At 46.6% G+C, this 24,125-nt stretch overlaps 2 protein-coding genes across 3 annotated transcripts in view; one reads left to right on the top strand and one right to left on the bottom strand.

The window, feature by feature from the left end:
* Nucleotides 1–14,231, top strand: part of NEK6 (NIMA related kinase 6) — an 82,523-nt gene extending 68,292 nt beyond the window's left edge. For both annotated transcript variants that reach the window (XM_063144621.1, XM_063144619.1), the window contains exons 8-10: nt 3,179–3,273; nt 9,849–9,962; nt 13,519–14,231. In XM_063144621.1, coding sequence (XP_063000691.1) covers nt 3,179–3,273; nt 9,849–9,962; nt 13,519–13,629 — 320 coding nt within the window. In that variant the 3' untranslated portion in view covers nt 13,630–14,231. The remainder of the gene's footprint in view (nt 1–3,178; nt 3,274–9,848; nt 9,963–13,518) is intronic.
* A 1,860-nt stretch (nt 14,232–16,091) lies between these two features.
* The window catches only part of PSMB7 (proteasome 20S subunit beta 7), a 28,725-nt gene continuing 20,691 nt past the window's right edge, over nt 16,092–24,125 (bottom strand). Inside the window, exons 7-8 of the mRNA XM_063144711.1 lie at nt 17,899–18,050; nt 16,092–16,319 (exon numbers count right to left, since the gene is read on the bottom strand). Of these exons, the coding sequence (XP_063000781.1) occupies nt 16,208–16,319; nt 17,899–18,050 (264 nt within the window). The 3' untranslated portion in view covers nt 16,092–16,207. The remainder of the gene's footprint in view (nt 16,320–17,898; nt 18,051–24,125) is intronic.

Below are 24,125 nucleotides of genomic sequence, written 5' to 3'. Positions count from 1 at the left end.
TGGCAGTCAGCCAGTGAGGGGACAGGAGATTTAGAAAGAGCTGTGCTTAGGGGATGTTTTATTTCTATGGTCTGGAGCTGGACATTCATAAATTGGATTTAGCCCTTGCTTCAGCCTGGAAAGATAGAGGCCAAAGTTTTCAGTGCACACCGGTTCCTGGATATGGGATGTTCAACCCATTCTTGAAACGAATTGGCTGAGAACCGATAAATGAAATTTGCTGACCCCAGGCTCCCGGTTCTTCACCCCAACCCAAACCCTTTTTCCTCCCTAGGCTGTTCTTCCATCCTCCACCCACGGTATTTCATTTTCTCTGCTGGGGAAACTTTCTGGTTAATAGCCTCCGATTAGCCTCTTCTTGTCAAATTGGCTGATGTGATGCATTGCCAAGCCCTGGCTGATTAAATCGGAAGTCTTGTGCACTTTCCTAGAAGATGCTCATTACAAGAGATTCCCACTTAATGCTGGACAGGCCATGAAGACAATTGGGCTTGTCAGTCTTTTATTCCAGTACTTACTTAAAAATTAATGCTTTTTTTTCTTTTTCTTTTTTGAAGCCGAGAGATCTGCCTGTTCATCTATTTACTGACAACAACACCGTAATGATAGGCAAATGTCCAAGGTAGACTTGGTTGGGCCAGGTCGGGCTCAGGCCGACCCACTTAATGTAATAGAGCAGCTTAATACGCAGAAATCAAATGAGGAATATGGCGCACTCATCCGTGGCATAAACACTGTCATCCTGCCTTGATAGAAAAGCCCCTTTCAAGAGTTATTTGGAATGACAATTTCACATTGAACAAAGGACTGTACAAGTGCAGAAGGCAAGGCAGTAACTTTCCAAGTGCCCACGTAGTCATGGGTGTCACTCGGGAGCGTCTGCCACCGGAGTGCTCGGACTCCCGAGCCGTATCTTTTGTAAGGGTTGTGGGTTTACAAATCTTCTCCTTTTTGTCGCTGTGGCCACAGTTTCACCCAGGGTATGTGCACAATTCCATCCTTCACCAGGGTGACCTCAGCAAAGGAATATACCGTCTGGATTACAGAACCTGACATTCGGTCAGCCTGTTCCTACCCTCCTCTCTTACAAAATTTAGCACCATTCTCTGTCCTAAGAACGTAAGAGCCCTGCTGTTTCCAACCGAGAGGGCTCCACCATCCTATTCCCCATAGTGCCTGTCAGATCCTTCAGGGAGGCTCAGAAGCGGAGCATGAAACCAGCAGCCCTGTGCTGGAGTTCACACAGATCACCTTCATTAATTGGAGGTGGCTGATCATCTCTTCCTCTTGGTATTGTAAATTTTTGGGAAGGCATGTGATTGAGGTGAGAGGATTAATAAAGTGCTGTCAGTACATCGGATCCGTTCGCATTTCTGTAGCACTCGGCCATGTTTGATACTGATCCAGCGATACGTCCAAGATCAGAGGAGACCTCAGGAAGTTGCCTTCTGGGAGGCCTTCAAGTACCGTTCTTCTGCAGTTGCAGATTTCATTAATTAATTTGTTTGTTTGCCACTGGAAAAACACCCCCCCCCCCGGACTGCTATTCAAATCAAATGTATTTTGAAAGAAAACAGTGAAAATGGATTTGCAGATAAAGTCCTTCCCTGAAATATGTGGGGAAGAGCAGAGACAGGCTAGGATTTTAAAAATCCACGTTCGGCCTTGTCTCCTCTTAGTATTCTGCTGTCCTGCCTTGTGTCACTCCATGTAGTTCATTAAAAGAAGTGCTGGTTAATGAGCCCCCCAAGCTGGCTTCTGTGCTGCAGAGTCAGGGCAGAGTCTGGGTCAACGGCTGTGTTGGAGTAGACCTTGGTTGGGTATTTTATCTCGCTTGAAATGATGGTGCGGGCACGGGAGGGAGAAATGGAGGCAGGCATGTTAAATAGTGCAGGTTTTTTAAAGGTCGCTTTTCACTCTGTCTCACAATGAGCAAGCCTCCTTCTGTGGGTCCAATTCTCTACTAGAAGAGACGCCCCTCAAAATTGCACAGCTTTGCATTGGAATATAGATGCAGCTTGAGGCTAGGACTTTGGTAATTGGTTCTCAGCCGCTGTTGGAGGCAAATAACAGGAAGCAGTGGAGTTGTGAAAAGCCCCTTGTTCCTCTACAGTTCGTCCCAACTGTTAGAGACTCAACTGAGCTTAGCCGCAGCTGCCTGGTATATTCGTTTTCCATACTCTAGGCCTGGTTTCAGGTTGTCGTTGGTCTTGGAGATCACATTGATCTGGCATCTCTGACGTTCACAGCATGGAGTACCATGCTCAACTAGCCCAACCCGGGGTCATATCCCATGAAGCTGATTGGTGGGAAATTCAGGACAAATAAAAGGAAGTTCTTCTTCACACAGTGCATAGTTAAATTATGGAACTCACTACCAGAACATGTAGTGATGGCCACCAATTGGGATGGCTTTAAAAGGGGGTTGGATAAATTATTGGAGGTGAAGGCTATCAAGGGCTATTCGCCCTGATGGTTATGTGCCACCTCCAGTATCTGAGGCAGTAAGCCTGCATGCACCAGTTGCTGGGGAACATGGGTGGGAGGGTGCTCTTGCACTGTGTCCTGCTTTGTTGGCCAACAGCTAGTTGGCCACCGTGTGAACCGAGTGCTGTTATAAGAGGCCGCCAGAGTGCCGTAACTTCTCCCTCTGCAAAGGACTCAAAACATCTACAGTTCTGGACCATTTCTTTCTAGGCCAATCCTGTATCTTTTCCTGTTCATACTTCAGATGGATGCTGGCTGTGTTTGGAATAACTAAACTATCCTTTTATAATGCAAAACATAATTCCTTTCGGGGCAGAATCCGTGAATGTAAATCCAAGGCCATCTTTGGATTAATGAGGACTGGAGAAGAGATTTCCATTTGGGCTTGGTCTTTGATAGGCTGCCACAGAAATCTAGTTTTAGTGCTTATGGGATGGATTTTAAACAATAGTGTTCCTCAGAGCGTACATTTGTTTTAATCTCCCTGTGTTCTTTCCCCCCCCTAACTTTTTAATTTCCAGGCCTTAATTATCATGTTGCTCGCATTGATCCTTTGACTAGCTTACAAATCATCATCACACAAGTATTACTTTCTAATATGTGCCACTGTAAGTTTGAGGAGCGGGGGCTGGCTAGATAGGTCTTACCTAAGAAGGTAACCTTACCTTTTCCTTGGCTTGTCTCTTAACAGTGGGAACACCCTACTATATGTCCCCAGAAAGAATACATGAAAACGGCTATAATTTTAAATCGGATATCTGGTCTTTGGGCTGCTTATTGTATGAGGTAAGCATCTCTTTTATGTTTGTATACAGTATGGAAAGACAGGAATTGATGGGAAGTGGATCATTTAGATAGAAGAGATTGTGTTACGGGTAGATTATAGTGGTGGATGAGTACAAATCTTGAGGGGAAATGTTCTGCTTTAAAGAGCCTGTGCAGTGCCTAGGGTGGGTGGATCTTGGCAAAAGAAGGCAAGGATGAGGCCAAATTACGTTAATATCTGTTGTGTATATCTGGAATTGCATTGTCCAAAACGTTGGTTGTATGATTTAAGTTCATGCCATTTCACTCACACCACGGTGAATTTCAGCGGCTTAACCCATTTGAGCCTCTTGAGTTGGTAATGAAGCATTAATGTTCAGTCAGCAGCCCTTAGCTGATTTGCTTAGGCAGTTTTCAAAATTCTGTGCTGGAGCCATGCTGTTGGCCTGCAATTTGTTTTTTTAAACACAAAGAACTTGGACACGAACAACGGGTATAATTTAGGATTGGGTATATCGGTTTAAGAGGAATGCTTTACAGTTTGGTCTTAAGAGCTGCCGTGCCTGCCAGGCCTGTAGTGTCGAGAGAGCAAATCTGACCCTGAGTAGGAACGATGTGCCCGCCAGCGAGGGCGCATGAACAGACCCGGGGTTTCCCCCCTGGTTGCTCTCCAGCAGCCCCCCCGTGCTGAACTGTGAACTTAAACTTGGGGAGGGACTTGGTGGAGAGAGCACCGGCAGAGCTGGGAACTCCTGGTGCCTGCCTGTGGATCATGCTCAAGGTTGCCCGTTACACATCCCTTTGCAGGGTAGCGTTCTGAACGCCCGTGAATCCTTTTGTTTGTTTTGGCCTGCGCGTGCCTGCCTTGCAGGAAATTAGAAAAGAAAAGAAAAAGCCACCGGCTTGTGGGCTGAGGTCAAAGGACAGGCAAGAGCGACGTCAGAGCAGCCATTTCCCTAGAACTGAGATCCTTCCGTGCCGGCTTTTGAGGAGGAAAATCTCACCGATGTGCCGTGCGCAAGGGCCATCCCGAGATGAGTGAAGCGGCGGCGGTGCTGCTGCTGCTGTGGAGGGAAGGGCGGCTGGCTGGCCGGGTGTAACGAGATGCTTGCTTAACAAGGCAGTGTGCTGTCGCTGGGGTTTTTAGGTCTGAGTCATCCAGCGGTTCAATAGGTGCTGATTAATTTGTTGGCAGTCTGTGAAAGCACCATGCGGGGAGCATCGAGAGGAAGGGAAGTATCGGTGCAGAGCAGTCGATAAATGAAATCAATGAGATGCTGCTGTGGGGATTAAGTAGCCTTTGGGAGAGCAGCGCGGCGTGACTCTAATAGCCCTCCGCTCATCTTGGGACAGCGCCGTCGCCACTGGCGTTGAGGCCACGGCTGATGGGAGATCGGCTTGCCCTGGGAACAGGTGGAACCCAAGCAAGCCACGGACTTGCTTCTCAAGTGGCTGGCACCACCTCGCGTGAAGAGCCGTTTATGAATGGTGGGGCACGGGAGAGGGGTGGGGGGGTGGCGATGTAGGAAGCTCCCTGGGAAATTCACAGTGTGTTGCTGAGCAGCAGCCTCGAGGCTTTGGGTTTTGGGTCACATATAACACATAGGAGCTCCTTAGCTGCTGCTCCACAGCTTGTCTGCACGAGCCATCCCACATTTGGACCAACTGCATTCTGAGGGGCCCACTCCTCATTTGGCGTTGGCTCAGAAAGGGATGCTAGCCGCGGCCACGCATCACAGCAGCCCTGGGTTTTTTTTTGTTTTGTTTTTAATAAATCTTGGGAGAGCAAGTGTGCTAGTTCCCGGCAGGTCATTGCCTCGCAACTCTGGGCTGTCTCTCTCTCCCAACAACCCAGAGTTCAGAGTTCGGACGTCATGATAAACAACCCAGAGACGGAGCATCCCTGGGTTGTTTCGCTGCAGTGGGAGCGATTGAGCTGCTGGGAACCAAAACGCTTGCTCCGTCTCGCTTGTTCACGTCGTCCCCGGGGGTTTTAAGCCCAGGGTTTTCATGATGTGCAGCCACTGCCAATGTCTCTTTCAGAGCCAGCGATGGGTGAGGGGTGACCATTCAGAATGGGGCCAGCTTTTCCTCGCATCTCACCCATCATGAATGGTGGCCGCTTGTACTTAAAAAGAGGACCCCAGCTAGGTTCTGTTCCTGATTCACCTTTAGGCCAGCGACAGGCAGCCATGCCCTTATCATTACGAACACAGCGGCTCAGTGGCGATGGAGGCTTAATCCTGAGCTGGTGTCCTCCAGATGTTTTTAACTACAACTCCCAGCATTCCTGACATTGGCCATGCTGGCTGGGGCTGATGGAAGTGGAAGCCCAAAACATCTGGAGGGCACAAACTCACTAATGAGGTTTTGAATTTGCACACACCCCCAGCACCCCACCCTGCTGAACTCTGCAGTGCCAATCCTCTGTTCCCTGTCTTGTGTCTGTGCTCTTGCTTTGCTAAAAATGGGGAAAGCAATGACTGGGTACTTGGAAATGGCTTTTCCTGTGCTTTTTTACTATATTCTGCAGATTAACCGGAGGGATCCCCCCCACACACACTCCATATTGCCTAGAGGCACACCTGCCAGTTGGAATTCACTTTAATATTATTTGGGGGTTGGGGTATGTGTGATGTCAAACAATGCCACCTTAACCTGACATTTACAATCTCACATTGATTTATATTAAATCTTATCAAAATAGTGGGAAGCCGTCACCATCTCTCGGAGGTCTGTCATCAAGATAACTTGCAGGAGATAAAAATAAGTTCTCTCCGTTCCCTAGAAATAGCTGCAAGCAATGGCTTTAGCCTTTCTAACAAGATAATCAATTTAAACGCGGAGAGCCATTTGTGTTTTCGGAAACCAGCCCTAGAGTGTGGTGGTCAATTTGAGAGGGAGATCTGGCCGCTCCGCCGTAATTGTTCTAATCCGGATGTCAAATGCAGATCTGAAATGGAACTGTTGTTTGCTGCAACCTTTGCGTGCCCCTGGCCAGGGTCCTCAGCCAGCCACCTCGGCGCATGCGTCACAGCCTCCTACCGGGGCCTTGCCTGGGCTGGCTTTGTTGTCAGAGGGCAAGAACGGGAGGCCAGAGCCATTGTACTTCTGCCATTGTACTTTCAGATTTGCCACTGTAACCGTGATGGATGGATGAATGGTTGGTTGGTTGATAGATACCCAGCTACCTCTCAGGGCCTGACGCTCACTTAGGGACCAGCTCCTGCCTTAGAGGAAGAAGGACCTGTGGTGCAGAGCCCAGTAAAGAGCCTCCAGCTCGATCCTCAGCAAAGTCTACCTGTGCCCAAGATGCTTGGCAGCCAGTTCTTGGCTCAGTGGACCATTGGACCCAGCTGCTGATATCCAGTTTGACTATTAGAGCAGTACGACATGGAATCGGTTACCTAGGGAGGTTGTGGGCTCTCTCACACCACAAGAGGCAGCTGGACAAGCATCTGTCGGGGATGCTTTAGGGTGGCTTCCTGCATTGAGCAGAGGGTTGGACTCGATGGCCTTGTAGGCCCCTTCCAACTCTGCTATTCTGTGGTTCTATGAAACACCCTCAAAGGTTTTTTCTTCGCCTCCCATGGACTGATGCCTTAAGCAAAACTCAGCCAGGCCACGTTCCTGGGGAAACTGAGTATTTGTATTATTGTCTTGTTGAAATCCAGGTGGATTGAGGCGTGTTTCTCAACAGATCACTAGAAGGGATCTACTTCACTGCCAGATCCCTAAACTGCTCAAATATCGTGGTAGTAATCATTTGCCAATGTTCTCTCTCTCTCTCAGAGCTATAAAACAGGGGAGAAAGGTGCCCTGGAATGAGCGTCTCTTGCTTTCCCCCCTTTAACCCTGCTGGGAGCTTACCGGCGGAAGAGAGGCGGATTTCTTTAGGTCGGTTCCCCCTGCATGATAACGAGCAAAAGGCTAACAATTATCAAATAGACCTCCGCCCTTATTAAAATAGTAGCGCGAGGCAGCGCCGCCGCCGCCGCCAACACAAATAAAAAGAAGCCGCCGGCCGACGTGCCGCAAAACGGCTTTAAAAAGATCTTCTAACCCGAGTGGGTAATATTCCGCAATTATCCAATAGTGCTTCATTAGGAGGAGGATTACTTCATTGTGGCGGGGCGGCTTGTGACAGTGAGAGTGACAGGAAGCCCTTGAATGGCATTATGGATTAATAAGCAACTGGGGCTCCGGGAGGGCCGCATGCTGCGGTGACACAGCGCTTGCTTACCCAACCCTGGGCTGCTCGCTCGCGGCGTTCCCTTTGAAGGCGAGCCTTATTAGAGCGGGATGCAAATGGGATGTGGGGGGTGGGGTGGGGGGTCGCGTCGCTGGCTCTCTTTCCCGTGGGGCGGGGGCGGGGGGCAGGCCTTCTGCCTCAGCTGAGCCTGGTGTGTGTGTGTGGGGGGGTAGGGCGAGTCTTGCCTCCCAAGCTTGAAGACAGAAGCACATTTGAGAGCCCTTCCTGTGTTTGTATGAAGTTTGGTACCTGGCCGAGCGGTATCCTCTGCTTCTTGAAGCTCAGATTGGCTTCTGGAATCTCCCAGCACTTCCTCCGGTGCATTTTAGTTCTGGGTTTTTTTTAGTGGTGTCGGTGGGGAGTTTCCAAAAGGAAGACAGCGGAGGCTGGAGAGGCGTATCTTATCTGGTTTTTTTTAAAAAAAGAACCCTCCTTTCTCACTAGCCTTGTCTTTTGACTGCTCCGTATATGTTGGTTTTTACAAAGCCAGACACGCCAATAGCTTTCACTTCGTTTGTTTATTTATTTAAAATATTTCTAAGCTGCTTCTTATTTGCACAGGGCCCAAAGCGGTTTGTAACACTGCCATGAAACAATAGGGCAATACAATAGAATAATAATAATAATACAATATTGGAGGTGGTTCAAAACTACTCATTGCTAGGGGAAAGCCATAGTTAAAAGGTAGATTTTTAATAAATGCCTAAAACACGCCTGCGGTTTGAAGCCTGATGTTCTGCAAAGGGGACATTGTTCCAGGCACCACCACGGAGTAGGCCTCTCTGCCAGTGTGGTGTAGTGGTTAGAGTGTCGGACTGGGAGTCGGGAGATCCGAGTTCTAGTCTCCACTCAGCCATGGAAACCCACTGGGTGACTGGGCCAATCGCAGACTCTCGGCCCAGCCTACCTCATAGGGTTGTTGTGAGGATAAAATGGAGGAGGATTATGTATGCTGCTTTGGGTTCCCTAGAGGAAAGAAGGCGGGATATAAATGTAATAAATAAATAATAAATAAATCTACAGGCCGTGGCACAGTCTAGCAAGGTGTCCCCTGAAGATCATAGTGGCCTGGGGAGTTGGTGTAGGGGAAAAGAGATTCTTTGAGGTAACTTGGTCCAGATTTGTGTAGGTCGTTGCATATGAACCCCGACACCTTGGTAACCTACTGGCTGCCAGCGTAGACCCTTTTGCGCACGTCTAAAGCGTGCACAGCAAGGCAACCCAGTTAGTAACCTCACCGCTGCCTTCCGCACCATCTAGAGTGTTTGAACTAGCCCTACGGGCAGCCCCACAGAGAACCCACTGTTCTCTGAGCCACGTCTGTGGTCGTAGATGTGTAAGTGGCCCTGAATATGAAGCCCACCTTGGTTGTCTAGGAGGTGTCTGCATTAATACTGTGCGGCATTTCTGCAGAGCCCGCATAAAATATTCCCTGCATGCCGAGGGAAGTGTCTCTTTCATAGCCACAAGATACCTGAAAAGTGACAGAGCGCTTATGTAAGAATTCAGACCTTCCTCTAGGGTAAGTAAGGTTATCGTGTGCCCTTTGAATTCAGCGAACACAGAAAAGCTTCCATCAGAATGCAGCGGAAGCCTTTGCCGGTGCTGGCTTTCTGTTTGGCTATCAGGTTACTCTGACCAGACCTGTGGCAGAGAGATCCCTACGAAGGCCTGCATCTGTGGCACCTTGGAGGAAAATCTGTGTAGAGGTTGGGGGCGGGGGATGGTCATTGTGATGTAAGAGTGGGTCAGGTTTCGTGGGAGGCAGTTGTAGTTGACGTCTGGGGTGAGAGTCATTTGCCTGGCTGCCCCACTGGAATGCTCCGTGGGCTGGGGATTTCTCTATTCATCCGGTCCACTGGTGGTCAGAATCTCGAGCAAAATGGCTGCAGATCCATCTGCCTGAAGAGAGTGAGTGGGCTGCCACAGCTTTCACCAGAAAGCGGCTCAAGTTCCTTCCCTATCCTTTTGGGATGGCGCTGTGGGTTTTGTGTTGCTCCTGCTTTTGGGTCTTCGCTTATTCAGTGCTGGCAAGGCGGCAGCGTTGGCGGGTATTCCGCAGTGTCTTTCCCGGCCCGTGTGCCATCAGAGGATCTCAGGAACAGAATTTGCCAGTCGAGAGCAGTGAAACACCCCTCATGCAATTCCAGATTTGTAACCTCTAAAGAAGTTCTTGGAAGAACCATCCGTGGTTCTCTATGCACCTGCAGCGAGGTCCTGTGGGAACAGCCACAGATCACTTCGGCCCCTGTTTGGCAGTTCTACCCGAGTGAGTTTTAGTTGAGGCTCCCAGAGCATCGTCCTGCCTTACTCATCTCCTCATGTTTTTTCTTCTTCTTTCCAGATGGCAGCTCTTCAAAGTCCCTTTTATGGCGATAAAATGAACCTGTTTTCCCTCTGCCAAAAGATAGAGCAGTGCGATTACCCACCTCTTCCAGCCGAACATTATTCTGAAAAGGTGAGTGACTCATAGAGCAGCTGAACGCTCCCTTGTGCCTTGTGTGGAAGGCACACCCCAGGCGCAAGTGGCAGAGGGCTTCAAGGTCCGGGCACTTCCAGGCTGCTGCTCCAAGAAGTGCTTTGACGTATTCTCAATGCCTTTTTGAAAGGGAGGAACAAATGCCTGTTTACACAGCAGCACGTGCAAAATCTTCCAGGAAGATGCCATAAAGCAGACGGGTGTGACGATTGGTGAGGTCAGAGCAGCACCGAGGCAGCAGCGTGGGTGTTTCTGAGGCCTGGCTCATTTTCCAGCCCAGGTGCAAACCGCACTCTGGCTGGCCTGTCCATGTTACTGGTTGCCCCTGACCTCTGCTGAGATCTAGCCTTTTTGTCAAGGGCTTGGGCCACTTACATTCCATAAGGTCTCCAGGGAAGTTCATTGTATTCACTTTGTTTGATTGGAATTGGAAATGGTCTTAAAGGGTGAATGTGAGGAGTACCAGAGAGAGGCCAGTGGTCAGTGTTCCATCCTGCTGCCTTTTACACAAATATAGACCTCTTTGAAATGGGAAAGCAAGTTGTGAGTTCGAGGCAGATGAAGGACCTGCTTGTTCAATGCCCAGCATTGGTTTTTGTGGCCTGCTGCCAATGGCCCTGTCTTGGTTTCTGCAACTGTGTCCTCTCGGGATGAGTTCTTACACAAACGTGAGCAAGTAGGTACTTCTAAGCTTATGTTTGGAAACAGAAGTGAGAGTGCAGGTGGGAGCGTGGATGCCAGGGGAGAGCGCACATGGGAACTCGTTCTGCGTTCAGCACGCAGCTTCTGTGTAGTAACGTGACCAGCCTACCAGCGGTATGTGCAAAAAGCACATTGCCGCGAACGCACTGATCTTGCGTATGAGTTGCTGGGAGGGGTTTGATGCTCAGGCGTGGGGGGAGAGGAGTTGTGCTGGGCCCTGTCACACAAGAACTGCCAGAATCACGTGGTTTGGCAGCGAACGCCGTGAATGGCAGTCAACATTGTGCATCTTCCACACCAGCCCAGAGGACTATCTGTGCTTCCCACAGTGACTGTCCAAAGTAAACTTCTAGCCCGCCGTGGCTGCCAAATGGCCTTTAAAGTGTGTGGGCAATGCCTGGGAAGAGCTGGGAGCCCAGAGTGGCTGGGCAGGCTTCTAGTGGGCAGGGGAAACAGGTTGCCGTGCTCTGCGGCACCTTCCCCCTCCAGAATAGAATAAGCAGAAATGTGCAGATTTGCCCAGCAAAGTATCCAAGCTGTAGGTGCTGCCATATCTTGGCGTAGGACTTCAGACCGACCTGGCTGTCTCACACAGCTCCTTGGTTGCTTCTCTGAGGCACCTGGCCAGGTGCAGCCCTCTCAGTAGAGCATTTGTCCAAAGTAGCAGCCGCTGCCTCTTAGCACATACTCCCTTATCTCCTCTTTGGGACTCCAGAGGCAGCGGCCAGGCATTGGGTCTCTGATGCCCAGGAGTGGGGGATTGGTGCTGGTTCTGGCCCCACACAGCCGTGGTCGTCCTTCCTGCTGTCTCGAGCACACTTCTCCCTTGCAGGCCGCTCCTATGGCAAAGCCAGGCTCGGAACATGTGCTTCCCTTGGCCGTACTGCTGCTCTTTGGACTCTGCCTTGTGGCAGCAGGAATTAGTGCCAGTTGACAGATGTGTTTCCTGCTTCTCCAATTACTGTCGGTTTACCTCCCTCTGGCAGTGCTAAAGAGCGTGTGCAGCGTAGTGACACGATTCAGGGTGAGAAAGATGGTTGAGAGCTCAAAAGTGGCAGGTCCCAAAGACCTCTGTTCCAGATGGTGCATTTACATGCTACGGGATACGTCTCCCTCGGTGAATTGCTGCTGTTTGTGTGGATCTGCACCGGTAGCCGCGTGCTTGCATCTTTCACCGTGGGTCTGGAGTCGCTCCATAACCCTCTAGTCTGTGCTGTTTAGGAGAGGCAGGTCAGTGCTGTGGAGTTGTGCTGCCCAACGAAGGACAGAGACCAGACTGGGGAGTAGGGTTCGATGCTGGCTGCAGCGTCTGTTGGCTTTCTGGGGAGCTGTGGTACAAGTTGGCCATCAAGCAGGAGAGGCTGCTAGTCTGCTTGCCCTCACAGTTTGACCATAGGAGCAGAGCAAGCCGACGCAGCCTTAGTTGACCTAGCTATGCCTTTATCCTGTGCACAATGGCTTCCAGGCCTGCAATGTCCTCTTTCCTAGTCAAATGAGTGGCGCCCTGTGAGGACACGAAGGGTGCCCTTGACCCGTCTCTTTTGGTAGGCGAGAAATCCATGCCTGGCTTGCGTTTGACAAAGTGCGGAAGGTGCTGTGCACCCGTCAGCAAGTGTTTTAAATCGACCCTTTGCAGGCAGGGCGCGGCTATTCTTACCACTGCAAAGGATCTCTGCCCGGTGCATGGGACCTGATTGTGGGACCGTCGTGCTTTTAATTACCATTAAAATAATTGGCTCTGTTGCTACTGGGAGGATGGGAGAGGATCAGAGGCTCAGGGCTGTTTCTCTCAGTGCCATAGGGTGTATAAGCTGCTTCCAGGGGCTGTGTAATTAAAAGCTCCGCTCTTTCAAGTGCAAAATGAAAGGGGTTGGGAGGTGGGAGCTAGAGCCGTTTCTGCGCTTCCCTTATTATGCAAGCAGTAGCAACGTGAGCGAGAGGGTCACTGCCAGGGCGGTCTGTCTGTCTCAACTCGCTAGCAGGCCAAAAGCAAGCTTGATGCAGGACCTCTGAAGTCCTTCATTCCCCAGTCTGTAGCCTCCACCGCCAGGGGCTGGCTCAGTCAGATCCTCTGTAGACTTATTTCTTCCCAGCTCCTTTCTCCTGGCATCCAAGCCAGATGTCTCCAGTTTAATTGTTTGTCTCCTTTGAGAGCTTCGCATGGCCGCCTTCTCCGTCTTCATCTGGTAATTCAAGCTCACTTTTAAGGTGGGCTTCACGCTTCTCCCTCTAGCTTGTGCTCAGCCCTACTGGTTGTATGTACAAGGTGAGCTAAATATTTGTTAGATGCTCTTTGGTTGTGACTGAGCTTCCTTTGAGCCAGAGCCTCACCAGGCCTTCCTCCACCAGACCCTGAAAGTCCACAGAATAGTGAGCACTCCAAGGGAGGACTTCCGCATAGGCCTGTCTGTAGACATATGCCTCACAGTCTTGGGGACAGATTTACCTGACTGAGCTGTTTGCTGAGCATGTGCCTAGACCCATCTGTCAGATAGGGAAAGTGAGTTGGGGAAAAGGTGAGCTTGAAGGGTGGGTAGATTAGCGAGAGTGGAATCTTGCATCTCAAATGTTGACAGCCATGGTCATCTCAACATCCGCGACTGATGTGTTTGCACTTCTGTGGGACGTGAGTGGCTTGCATGCACATGGATGTGACATTTCCTGTTCTGCTCTTCAGAAGCCAAGGCCCTTAGAGGGCTTTTTTCCTCCTCATAAAATGGGGATGGGGAGCTTTCATGATGGTCATTGGGCCCAGCTGCAGGCATCTCCCTCTGGCGAAGGACAGATGTGAGGGCCAGCTGTGTTTCACAGGCCTCTTTTTCCACCCTTGCAGTTGCGGGAGCTGGTCAGCATGTGCATATACCCGGATCCTGATCAGAGACCCGACATTGGTTACGTGCACCAGCTAGCAAAACAAATGCACGTGTGGACCTCCAGCACTTGAAGAGTCGGTCTGTGTGCTCCAAGAAAAGCCATCCCAGCTTAGTCTTACTTGAACCTTCTGTCTCAGACGAAACCACGAGGTGCCTCGCCAAACTTGAGCGGGAGAGTTGAGCCTTCCTAGGACGACGCTTCATGATTTCTGCAGGCCACTTGCAGGGGCGCTCACAGAGTGGATACGCTCTAAAGTGAAGGCTGTGAGATGCTGCTGCAAGTGTGTTGCTTTTTAAAAAGCCAATAACATGTTACAGACATAGATCACTTAAAAGATCCTTTCTTAAAACTGTTGTGTGTAATCTAGATTAGGCTAGGCTGTAATAGCAAGGGTTTCTCATTTGTGTATTTGACACACCCCTTGTATCTTAACTAATGTGAAATATTGAAATAATTCCTTTGGTGAAATCACTTTATACTAATGTAAAAATTACAGTAGATTTTTTTTTGTGTAATTTGTATAACTGCTACTTTGCCTCTTCTGCCAATGGTTAATAGCGAGTTCAGTTTCTAGTTCATATATTTTTTTAAAACATCCAAGCCTGGAGTTTTTGTACTTCCCTCCCTAGCAAGAATAGGGTATAGAGAGGGAACATGTTTGAAGATTTTTTTTTTTAAAAAAAACCATTGAAAGTTAGGATGAATATTTTGCAATGCATTTTGTCATTATGGGTGCAGTCAGTGAGGACTCTAGTGTAGGCCTCAAACCAAAGCATTTTCTGTGCCAGTGCTGGGACAGATATGAGAATCTCAATAGTCATTCTTACATGACCAGTGTTATTGCAAGCAGAAGTTTGGGATTGAGGAAGATAACCTTTTGTATAATCATTGGTACTCCATTCACCTACAACTACTTCAAAGCAGTGTTTTAAACAGAAAGTCAGGGTTTTACATTGACCATGAAATAAGGTAAGTCAAAGAAAATTCTTCCTAATGCAAAACCATTATCCACACTTATTTACTGTGAAAACTCATTTATGAATGTGAATATTTTAAACAAGCTGATTTGAAGGAAATAGTAAGACTTACGTTTTCATTTACATGTACCTTTTAAGTCAACCAGATCAGACGTAGTGATTCAGTTTTTATTGGTCCCAGAAAGGCATCGCTTTCTAAACTAGGGAGAAGCCTGGTTTCTATTACACCTGCCTTTTTGAGAGTAATTGTTCTCAGTCAAATTCAGTATTTCTGAAGGACACTATTGAGAGGCAGATGATCAGTACTTAATGAGCTGAAATGTGGCCTCCAGGCTAGGTTTTCAAAGCAGGCTCAAGTTCCTTTTGGTGGGTTTCTATAACTCCCTCACTGCCTTAAAGGAGAAGGGCAGTGCCAGCTACTAATCAATTTTGAAACAATCATCCAAGGTGTTAATATCAGTGTTTAATTGCTGTGAAAGATGCTGGCAGTGAAAGCCCACAGGGAAGTCCAGCCCATTGACCTCATTGGAGAGCCAGGAAATTTCAGTTTTAGCGCGAAGACTGCAGCCTACAATTCTGTGCTCAACTGCTTACAAACTTTCAGGAGGGTGTGTGTGTCTTTTTTTCCTTCTCTAAAAGTAAGCAAAAAGAGAACCTCCTTCATGGCGCTGCAGACTTTCAACTACACAACCTGGTCTTGGGGTGCAAAACTTAGGTTTCTGGCTGCTGGGAATTTTCAAGTTACAGATGGGTCTGCTCAATCTGGTCTCTCTTGCTTGCTCTGTAAGTTCTATTAGTGCTTAAGTAAATGTATTTCCAAAGAAATTTTTGCAACTGTGCATTTTTAGATAAGATTTAAATGATTTACAAAATAAAGTTATCTTTGTAAAAAGAAAAAAAAGTGCCTACTCTTCCTGTTCATATACTTTGGCTATCTTGCATGTTACATTCACTAGATAAATGGTTGAGCTTTAAACCAAATGCTAGGATAGGATTTGTCTATCAAATGATGCAAATGCAAGTTCCAAAAGCAGCATATTCAAAGTAAGTGGAACAATCAAGCACTTAGAATAAAAGTGAATAAAATTTAACACTACAATAGATTTCAGTTTGTAGCAGGAACTGTGTTGCAGCAAAAAGAGTTTGCCAGCACCTTAAAGACCAAATAATTTATTATGTGAAAAGCACTCGATGGACTAGAGTCCACTTTGTCAGATGCCATAATACATGTTAGTCTTTTATCTGCCACAAAACAACATGGAGGACTAGACTTAATAATTGCTACGCTAGATGGACCATACAGTTGATCCATTAAACTGATGTTCACTTAAGGCACTTGCTGGGAATTCTAGGACATTTTTCCTGTCTAAATATGTATAGGTTTGCAGCCTTAATCTGCATGATCTCTATCCATACTCTTACTCAGTGGCAGATGACAGTCACAACCTGGTATTGAGTAAATTGTCGTAAGAGGCACAAGAAATGCTCGCTTAACCGTTTGCAAACCTCCTGCCCCAGGTCATTAAATGAATAAACAGGTCAGTTCCCACTGGTGTTTATTTTTATTCATTCTGCACAGAGAACGTATAATCCCAGTATACAGACAAGTATTTCAAAAGAAAAGCAGTACGCTTAGTCCCCTTTCCACTGCCATGAAGTGTATTTGATAAATCAGGATGTGTCCATTGTTTGTACTGTCTCATCTGTCACTTCAAGTTCCAAGAGTGTAACTTTTTCAGTGAGAACACCAGTGGTTCCTTTCTCACACTTGTATCTCCCCTGCCTGTTGGTGAAAAGAAAAGAAAAACAATCATGGAGTAATGTTGGTCTGAAGAGTTTCTCAGCCTAAAAAATGACCAATGAACAAAAGGGTAGCAGGAAAATGCTGGGTTCATACTTGGTACACAACCTGGACTTCTATAATGCTGACCTTTCCCAGATTGAAAGATGGGATTTGTAACCAAGGCAAATGTACTTGGGGAAAAGACCTAAATAAAGTTCTGACTGGGATTTTCAACATGTTATTCAGAAGCCTCAATTTTCTATCAGAGTGTAAAGTTGGAGCTTATCCCTCCCCAGAGAGCCTCCCCATATCTCAGTTAACCATCTTGATGCTCTACCATTTAATGTAATATCAGGACAGGTTCCTGTTAGCACTGTAGAAGGCTGGAAGTAGAAACCAAGCTGACTTTTCCAGGGAAGAATTGTGCGCTGTACTAGGACGGTGACTTGGAATGCCAATTGCAAAAAGATCTCTTCTTTTTAATCCCGCTGTTAACATAGGAAGAGCCATGCTGGATCAAACCAAAAATCCATCTAGTCCAGCATTCTGTTCACAGAGTGGCCAACCAGCGGTTGACCAGGAACCACACACAGGACAGAAGACTCTACTGTGGCACAAGTAAAAGTACATACTATGAAACTAGTAAAGTTAGTGCCCAAGATCTTACCAGGGCCAGCTTCTCAGTCAAACATCACAGTTGGACTCATCCAGATCATCAGAAGTAGTACATGGCTTGTGCCATGTAAAATGATACAGTAATGGACAAGGACAGTGTTTCAAAAATTGATACAGCATGCTCAATACCACTCTTGTTTTATTCAATTATTGCCTTAGCTCTAGGACTTTCTAGAGGAAATCCAAGAGATTCAGAATTTCCCCTAAACTTAATGCAGCAGCAGCGTACACACAACAGAACTGTTGTGATTTCTCACCCACAATGGTCATCCCGTGGTGATCGCAGCTCAAGTAGGGTTTATACCCTATGCTGCTGTGTGCTCTTCCTTAGTGCTAGGTAGTTGTGGAACAGCTGAGCCTGAGCTGAAGGAAGATGCAGTTCTGACACTCTTGTGAGGTTTAGCCAAGGACTCAGCAGATGAGGAAGGAATTCTAGAGAGGGAACTCTGGATTTGCCCAGAAGGGTAGGGAGCTGAGGCAACACAGCCGCTGCCTCTTCCCACCAGACCATTTTAAGTGGCAGCCAGCTGCTCTCACCAAGAAACGGCTGGCTCTGTTGCCGGAGTGGTTGCACCCTTGTGAATGTCTCTCCAAAAACCCGCAATTCCCATCACAATGAATTCACTCAGCTTTTTAAATTAACAGGCCTTCTTAAATTGACAACTCTGGCAGGAGCAATTGTTTTGTTCATTTGTTTTTCAAGAGAAAGCATTTTAACTATCCAAGCTAGAACAGTTTGTACCCTCAACAACTGGAACAACATTCTCTGAAGTTCTAATGAGAAATGTTTGCATCTGCGCACAGGATCTATGCTTACCTGGTATGTATTACTATAAGAAAGCTCAAGGTTGAAGGCTCCCAACTATGAAAATGAATCCAAACACACACACACACTCTCACTCACCTTTCTCCCTTTTTGTTGGGCGTTTCATAAGGACGGAGGAAGTCCAGCTTGTCCTTCCTGAGGACACAGAGATCAATGTTACTGCCAGAGCCCAGATCGTTGTATATACCAGCTGCAATAGCATCTCTCACAAGCTGTTTGGCTGCTTCTTCCTGGAAAAGAAAAAATCCAAGTAAGCATCAGATATTCAATTCCTCTATATTTCCAAGCAGTTGCACAGTGATAGTCATTAGACAGTTTCTGAACTTATCTCCTGAATGAAAGAAAGCACAAGACAAATGCAGTACGGGAGGCAAAGGGGCTCTTTTGTAGACCCTATGGAGCTGGAGGTTTTGCTCAATTCAAATAAATACAGAAGTGTCTCCATTCATGCTGTAACTCTTTCAAGGGAGAGAAACCCCAACATAAAATCTACCTGAAAAAGTAAGTGGAAGGAATTTCTACAGATCTAAGTAACTATGAAGTTCCGTTTCCCGCAACATGTCCCACTGAAGAGGCCTGTAGTTCACAAAAGCTTATGTTATAATACACCTGATAGTCTTTAAGGTGCCATAAGGCACTGGGCCCGTTCACACAATCAAACAAGCCACAGTGGTTTAAAAAAGCCACTGAGGCTTCTTTAAATCGGTGGCACATGCTGGGCGCCATTAGCTATATTATCTGGCTGGGCCCAGCTTGTCATGCAATGACAAGCCATCAGTCAGGGATGCTTTAGGGTGGATCCCTGCATTGAGCAGGGGGTTGGACTCGATGGCCTTGTAGGCCCCTTCCAACTCTGCTATTCTATGATTCTATGATGGGGAAACAACACTCAGATAACCCATGCATGCACTGTTTTGATCATGCAAACCAACAGCCCACTATGAGTTTTGTGAACCGCCCAGAGAGCTTCGGCTATTAGGCGGTATAAAAATGTGCTAAATAAATAAACTTACTGTTCGGCCTGTTGTATCATGCTGGGCACCATTTTTGCATGGTGCCCAAGCTTAGCATGGGTTGTCGTGTTGTGTGAACCCAGGCAGCAGGGATTGTTTTAGGGTTATTTGAGGGTTGTCTAACCCACATACAACCCGTCCCCTGGGTTCGCACGACATGATAATCCATGGCAAGCTGGGTGTCCATGTTGTGCGAACCAGCACTTCGTTGTTTTATCTATATATTGTGGAAGAGGAGCCATTTCAGAGAGAACATAATTAGCAAATGCAATGTCACCCATGCTGTAACTATCAGCTGGTGGTCTGTACACTCACAGAAAGGCAAACCTAAACCATGTAACTTAGAAACCCCGTTAAAAAAGTGGCCAAATTACTTAAGTCTTCTGAAAGGGGGTTGGATTCGATGGCCCTGTAGGCCCCTTCCAACTCTGCTATTCTATGATTCTATGAAATAATTACTTAAGTCTTCAATCCATCCTGTGCAGGTAACCAAAACTCACCCTATTAAAATTCTACAAAAGCAAGTTCTCCTCTATAAGGACAATCATCCTCTTAATGATTTTCCAGTAGAGAACAGATGCTTTTGGCCACCAAATGCCCTGAACAGAGTCCCACAGTAGAAAATGGAAATAAATTCCCATTCCATTAGCACCCTCTACAGGCCCACCAAGGGAAGGGATTCATTTTCCAAAAGCTGTCCTGGACAAGGATCTCTGGACTAAACAGAGGAATATTTACAAAGTCCAATCAGTTACTATATTATCTGAAGTTCCTTTCCTGGGGTTACATAGACTAACACACATTGCTCAATTGAGAATTTAAGCCTACCGCCATGCCTGTTCCCTAGACAGTGCCAGGGGAAGGCACATAAACAAATGCAGAATCCTGCTTTTTGTTCATGGTTTGAATACCAAATCCAGAGACAAATGGCAGTTTTGAGATTGTGGCTGTTTTCCTCCTTCAAGGGGGGGGGGCGACATTCTCCATTCCAAGGCCCAATTCCAATGGCACCACCTACTTCAAGGCCAACCTCAGCCTTGCTCTTCCATGGCCACGTAAGCGTTTTCACCTTTCAGCCTGCATCTGGATGGGTGATTTGTGATCTGCTTCTCCTGAACTACAATCTACATCCAGACCACCAGTGTGCAAGCAAGCGCCCCTCCCCGCTTCTCTACGTCAAGGCTTCACGCTCGTCCACAAGAGAATGAGAATGCAGGCTCTATGTTCCTTCAAACCCCAAGGTGTCCTCCGATTTGAGCAGCAGCTGCATCCGTACTGCCAAAAAGGTCCCTAAAGTGCAATTGTGCCTGTTCCCAGCATATGTTCAGCACTCTCCAGAGACCTTCCACACAAGAGGTGCTTCCCATGGAGATCCCCAGATTCTCACAGCTCAATTATGACACAGACCCAAGGTTTGCTCTCAGCTCACTAGCTGGGCTCCTCGTTCACTTCCACTGAACAAATTAATACACTCAAATCTGAGCTTCACAATGAAAAGCAGAAGCCCTCACCCTGCGAAAGACTGCTGCGTGCCTGCTCGGGGGGGGGGGGGGAATCTTCCCTGCTTGCTTCTAGAATAGTTTCATCACATACGAGACCTTAGAATGCAACACAAGCTTTGGACATGTTCACACAAGCCTGCTAAGGCAGCATGCTGCTAAACGCCTCAGTTTAGCAATAAATACAATCATTTTGTGAGGCGGCAAGCAAACACAAAATTTGACACTAAACAGAAAAACGGGCAGTATTGCTCCTCAGACTGAAGACAAAGCAACCGCTTCCCCCCCCCCGTCTCTCTCAAGTTCAATTTCAACAGTGTTCGAGCAAAGCTTTCAATGCAATTTTAAGAGCTTATGCTGACTAACCAAACTTCCCTTTAGCAAAACAAATCCTGATATGATTGAGAATAACTTTGGAAGTACCTCAGGCCCATGTAAGATTTTTAAAATATCTCTTTTATTAAATCCTTCCCATTAAAGGAGAAGTTGCATATGACCAAAACATTACTTTTGCACAAGATGATTGGGATGGCTTCATGAAAAATTGGTCCTACGTACAAGCTTCGAATGCCAACATTACCACTGAGTGAGGTTTTTAGGGCTGGAAAAGTCAGGCTGATCATGAAAGTGCTGACAGTCGCGGACTTAACGATGGTGGCACGAATGACGCAGTGTAGTAATTAATCTAAAAAAGTACCCTAAAAGTTCCGAGTATATAAAAGGAGTACTTCCTCCTTTATGGTTGCAAAGCCCAAGCTAACTGGGAATATCATTCTCTTGGGCACACGACTGCTCCTTAAATGAGATTACAGTAAGAGTGATGTACTGTAATACAAGTCAGCTGTGACAAGCAGCCCTTTATAGAGCGCTCGGCTGGCCTCCGTTGCTACATCACACAATGTGTCCCAGGGCTCCAATGTGCTCCTCCATTTACCGCCACAAGACAAATGGGCAGCACTTGTAAAAGGCACAAAGAGGTCCGGACCAGCCGCGTAATGGTCACCACAGATGTGCCAAACTGCTGGAGGGGGGCACAGCAGACCCCCAAGTTCATTAAACTGACCAGTAATGGATCTCTCAAAACGCGTCTGAGGAATTGAACAGTAAAGGCTAAAATAAATAACTCAGCATGTAGGGTTCATCCGAAATGGTGTTTGATAAATTATTTATAACGGAGGAGATTGTCTGCATTTAATTTTGGAGCTACTGGTAGCATCTTTAAAAGATGATTTATGTGTTGTAATGCCATTAAACTCTATATTGGCCCACTGCTAGCTATAAAGTCTGCTGAGATTTAGAGAACGAGTTTTAAACTGTCACTGCAACATCATAGCAGAGAGACGGTATTAAATCTTTACTTTAAACCCGTTATCTGGAGAGTTGCATTTTGTAGACGCTCCAAAACTGATAGATTACCTCTCTCCAACAGCGGTGACAAGAGTCCCAAACAGTTGTGTCTGTTTCTTCCCTCACCAGACCCCCAGTATGGAATCTTTCTACATTTGTTTTGCAAGTGCCTTGGTCACTTCACTGATTTGCAGACTGGAGAAAGCAGAGCATCCAAATCCATGTTCAGAAGAGGGAACAAGACTGGCAAGGTACATGGCCCAACTTGGTGTACAGTTCATTTATACAAACCTTTTATGCCAGCACCACTTAACTTGCATTTATAGATGTACTTTTTCTGACAAAATAATTTGTGGTTGTTTGGAACATATTACCCCACTGAATTTGGGGGGGGGGGGGGAGAGAAAGAGATGAATACATTGGTTCTCAAATATTTAAACCCTGTTTATTTTAGGCCTTCAGAAGGAATGCCAAGCTTGTGCAAGGGTGCCTACAAAATTCACCAGGGGTATCTGGATTGCCTGTAAACAGTTAAATCTTGTTAAAAATACCCCACTTATGACATTTTGAAAACACATCACCGCAGTTCCAATGCGCAACAATGGAATATATTCAGTGCCCTGACTATAACAAAAAAAGTAAAATGTACAAATTACTTTAAGTGAGAATCTAAGAGAGATAACTGGGCTGGGGGAGGAGAGAGAGAGTGTTAGGGAGGTCAGAGCAGCAGTAAAATTCTATATAGAAGTGCTGGGAATTTGGGACTAGGAAAACGATAGCTCTTGAAAGATACCTGGGCCTAGAGAAGGATAATTAGACCATGGAAGAGTAATCGGCAGCCTCGATTGTGAAGAAATGCGGCTACGCCTGTCTTCTGGGAGGAATTGTGTAGAGATCAATACGTAACTGGAAGCCAAGCTAAATCTGCTGGGAAGCTCAGGGAGAAAACTGACCCAACGCAGCCGCTCCAAATCAAAAGGATTTGATTACTTCATGGGTCCCTGCCCCCCTTTTTCTTCCAAAAAAGAAAATGCTTTAAATTTACCACTTCATCTCGCAATGTGACTCTTTTCACTTCATCTTTAGAAATGGTAGGGAAATACAGGCACTGGAGCCTTGAGTTCGAATGCTCCATATTTCCCACAATTTAATGGAAAAGAAAAGAAATTTAGATGTAGTTCTGACACAAAAAACTTCTAATGCAGGCCAAACTTTTTGGGATATTGGGCACATTTAACAATTTGAGAAACAGTTGAAAATGACTGCCGTGGAAGGCATGTCAAACAGTGCAAGGCAGAGAGAGGTGTGCAAGGCACAGAACTCCTTTGAACCCCCAATTTTCAGCACCAACAGAAACCCAGTTACTGCTAAGAAAATGTCTTAATTTAAAAGAAGAAGTGGGAGAGATAGGGCACCAACAAAGTTATCCGGGGATGTATTGATGCCCTAATCTAATGGATTAAAAATGGCAAGACATTTTCTTTGTTCCACTTCATTACTATTACATGTATAAATCAATATTTATAAATAAATATTATTATTAATAATAATATATCCCATCCTTTTTTCCTCTTGCAAGGAACCCAAGGCAGCTCACATGGTCAGTGACTGGCCCAAAGACACCCTGTGAGCTTCATGGCCAAGAGGTGACTAGAACCCCGATCTCCTGAGTTCCACCCTAACACGCTAATCGCTATATCACACTGGCTCTCTTTGGTTTTGTATGATCATGCAAGAAAGCTAAGAACTGGTTTTATTTGGGAGAATTTGTGCTATTTCTATTCTCCATCTACTGCACGTTCTAAGTGAACAAGCAACACAGTTCTTTTGCTAAAGAGCACTGTTGGCTGCTGAGGAACAGGGGCAGAGAGAATCAACATGAGGTCACAGGGCACAGTTTCCTTCCACTAAACCAAACAAGTCATCAGCTAAGAAACATTTTGAATTTCGTATGAGTGATACTCTTCTTTTTGAGATTAGAGGCTCTCAAACGAGTCATCTAATGACCATTTAAATTGGAACCAGTCCAATTAAACTTAGTGGGACTTACCTTTGAATAGACATTCATAGGACTGCACCGAAAACGTCATTCTACACTGACTTCAAAGGGGGAGTTCTGCTCTCTCACTTTAAATTTAGTGAGGATTTTGGTTACATCATAAGGTCCAAAAGAAAAATATTTGATTACAAACTTGTTCATGAACTGATGCACTGAGGGAGCCATTACAAGCCATGTGACGTTGCCACTTGAGTTGGCATTTCCAAGGTAGCCACCACAACTAGATTTACTCCTGCAATGACCTCCAGCCACCTATGCCATTCTGTCTTTCCATCAAAAGGCAATTAATGAAATGACTTCGCCTCAGCCTCTAGCATATAGTGCCACAGCTCTAAAGTAAACAACCTAAGGAAATTTGTGCAGGATTTCGCCTCACCGGTAGACTAT

This window comes from Elgaria multicarinata, chromosome 19 (assembly GCF_023053635.1).
Source record: "Elgaria multicarinata webbii isolate HBS135686 ecotype San Diego chromosome 19, rElgMul1.1.pri, whole genome shotgun sequence".
Lineage (NCBI taxonomy): Eukaryota > Metazoa > Chordata > Lepidosauria > Squamata > Anguidae > Elgaria > Elgaria multicarinata.
Note: the sequence above shows the minus strand (reverse complement) of the source record. Positions and strands in the feature narration are given on the sequence as shown.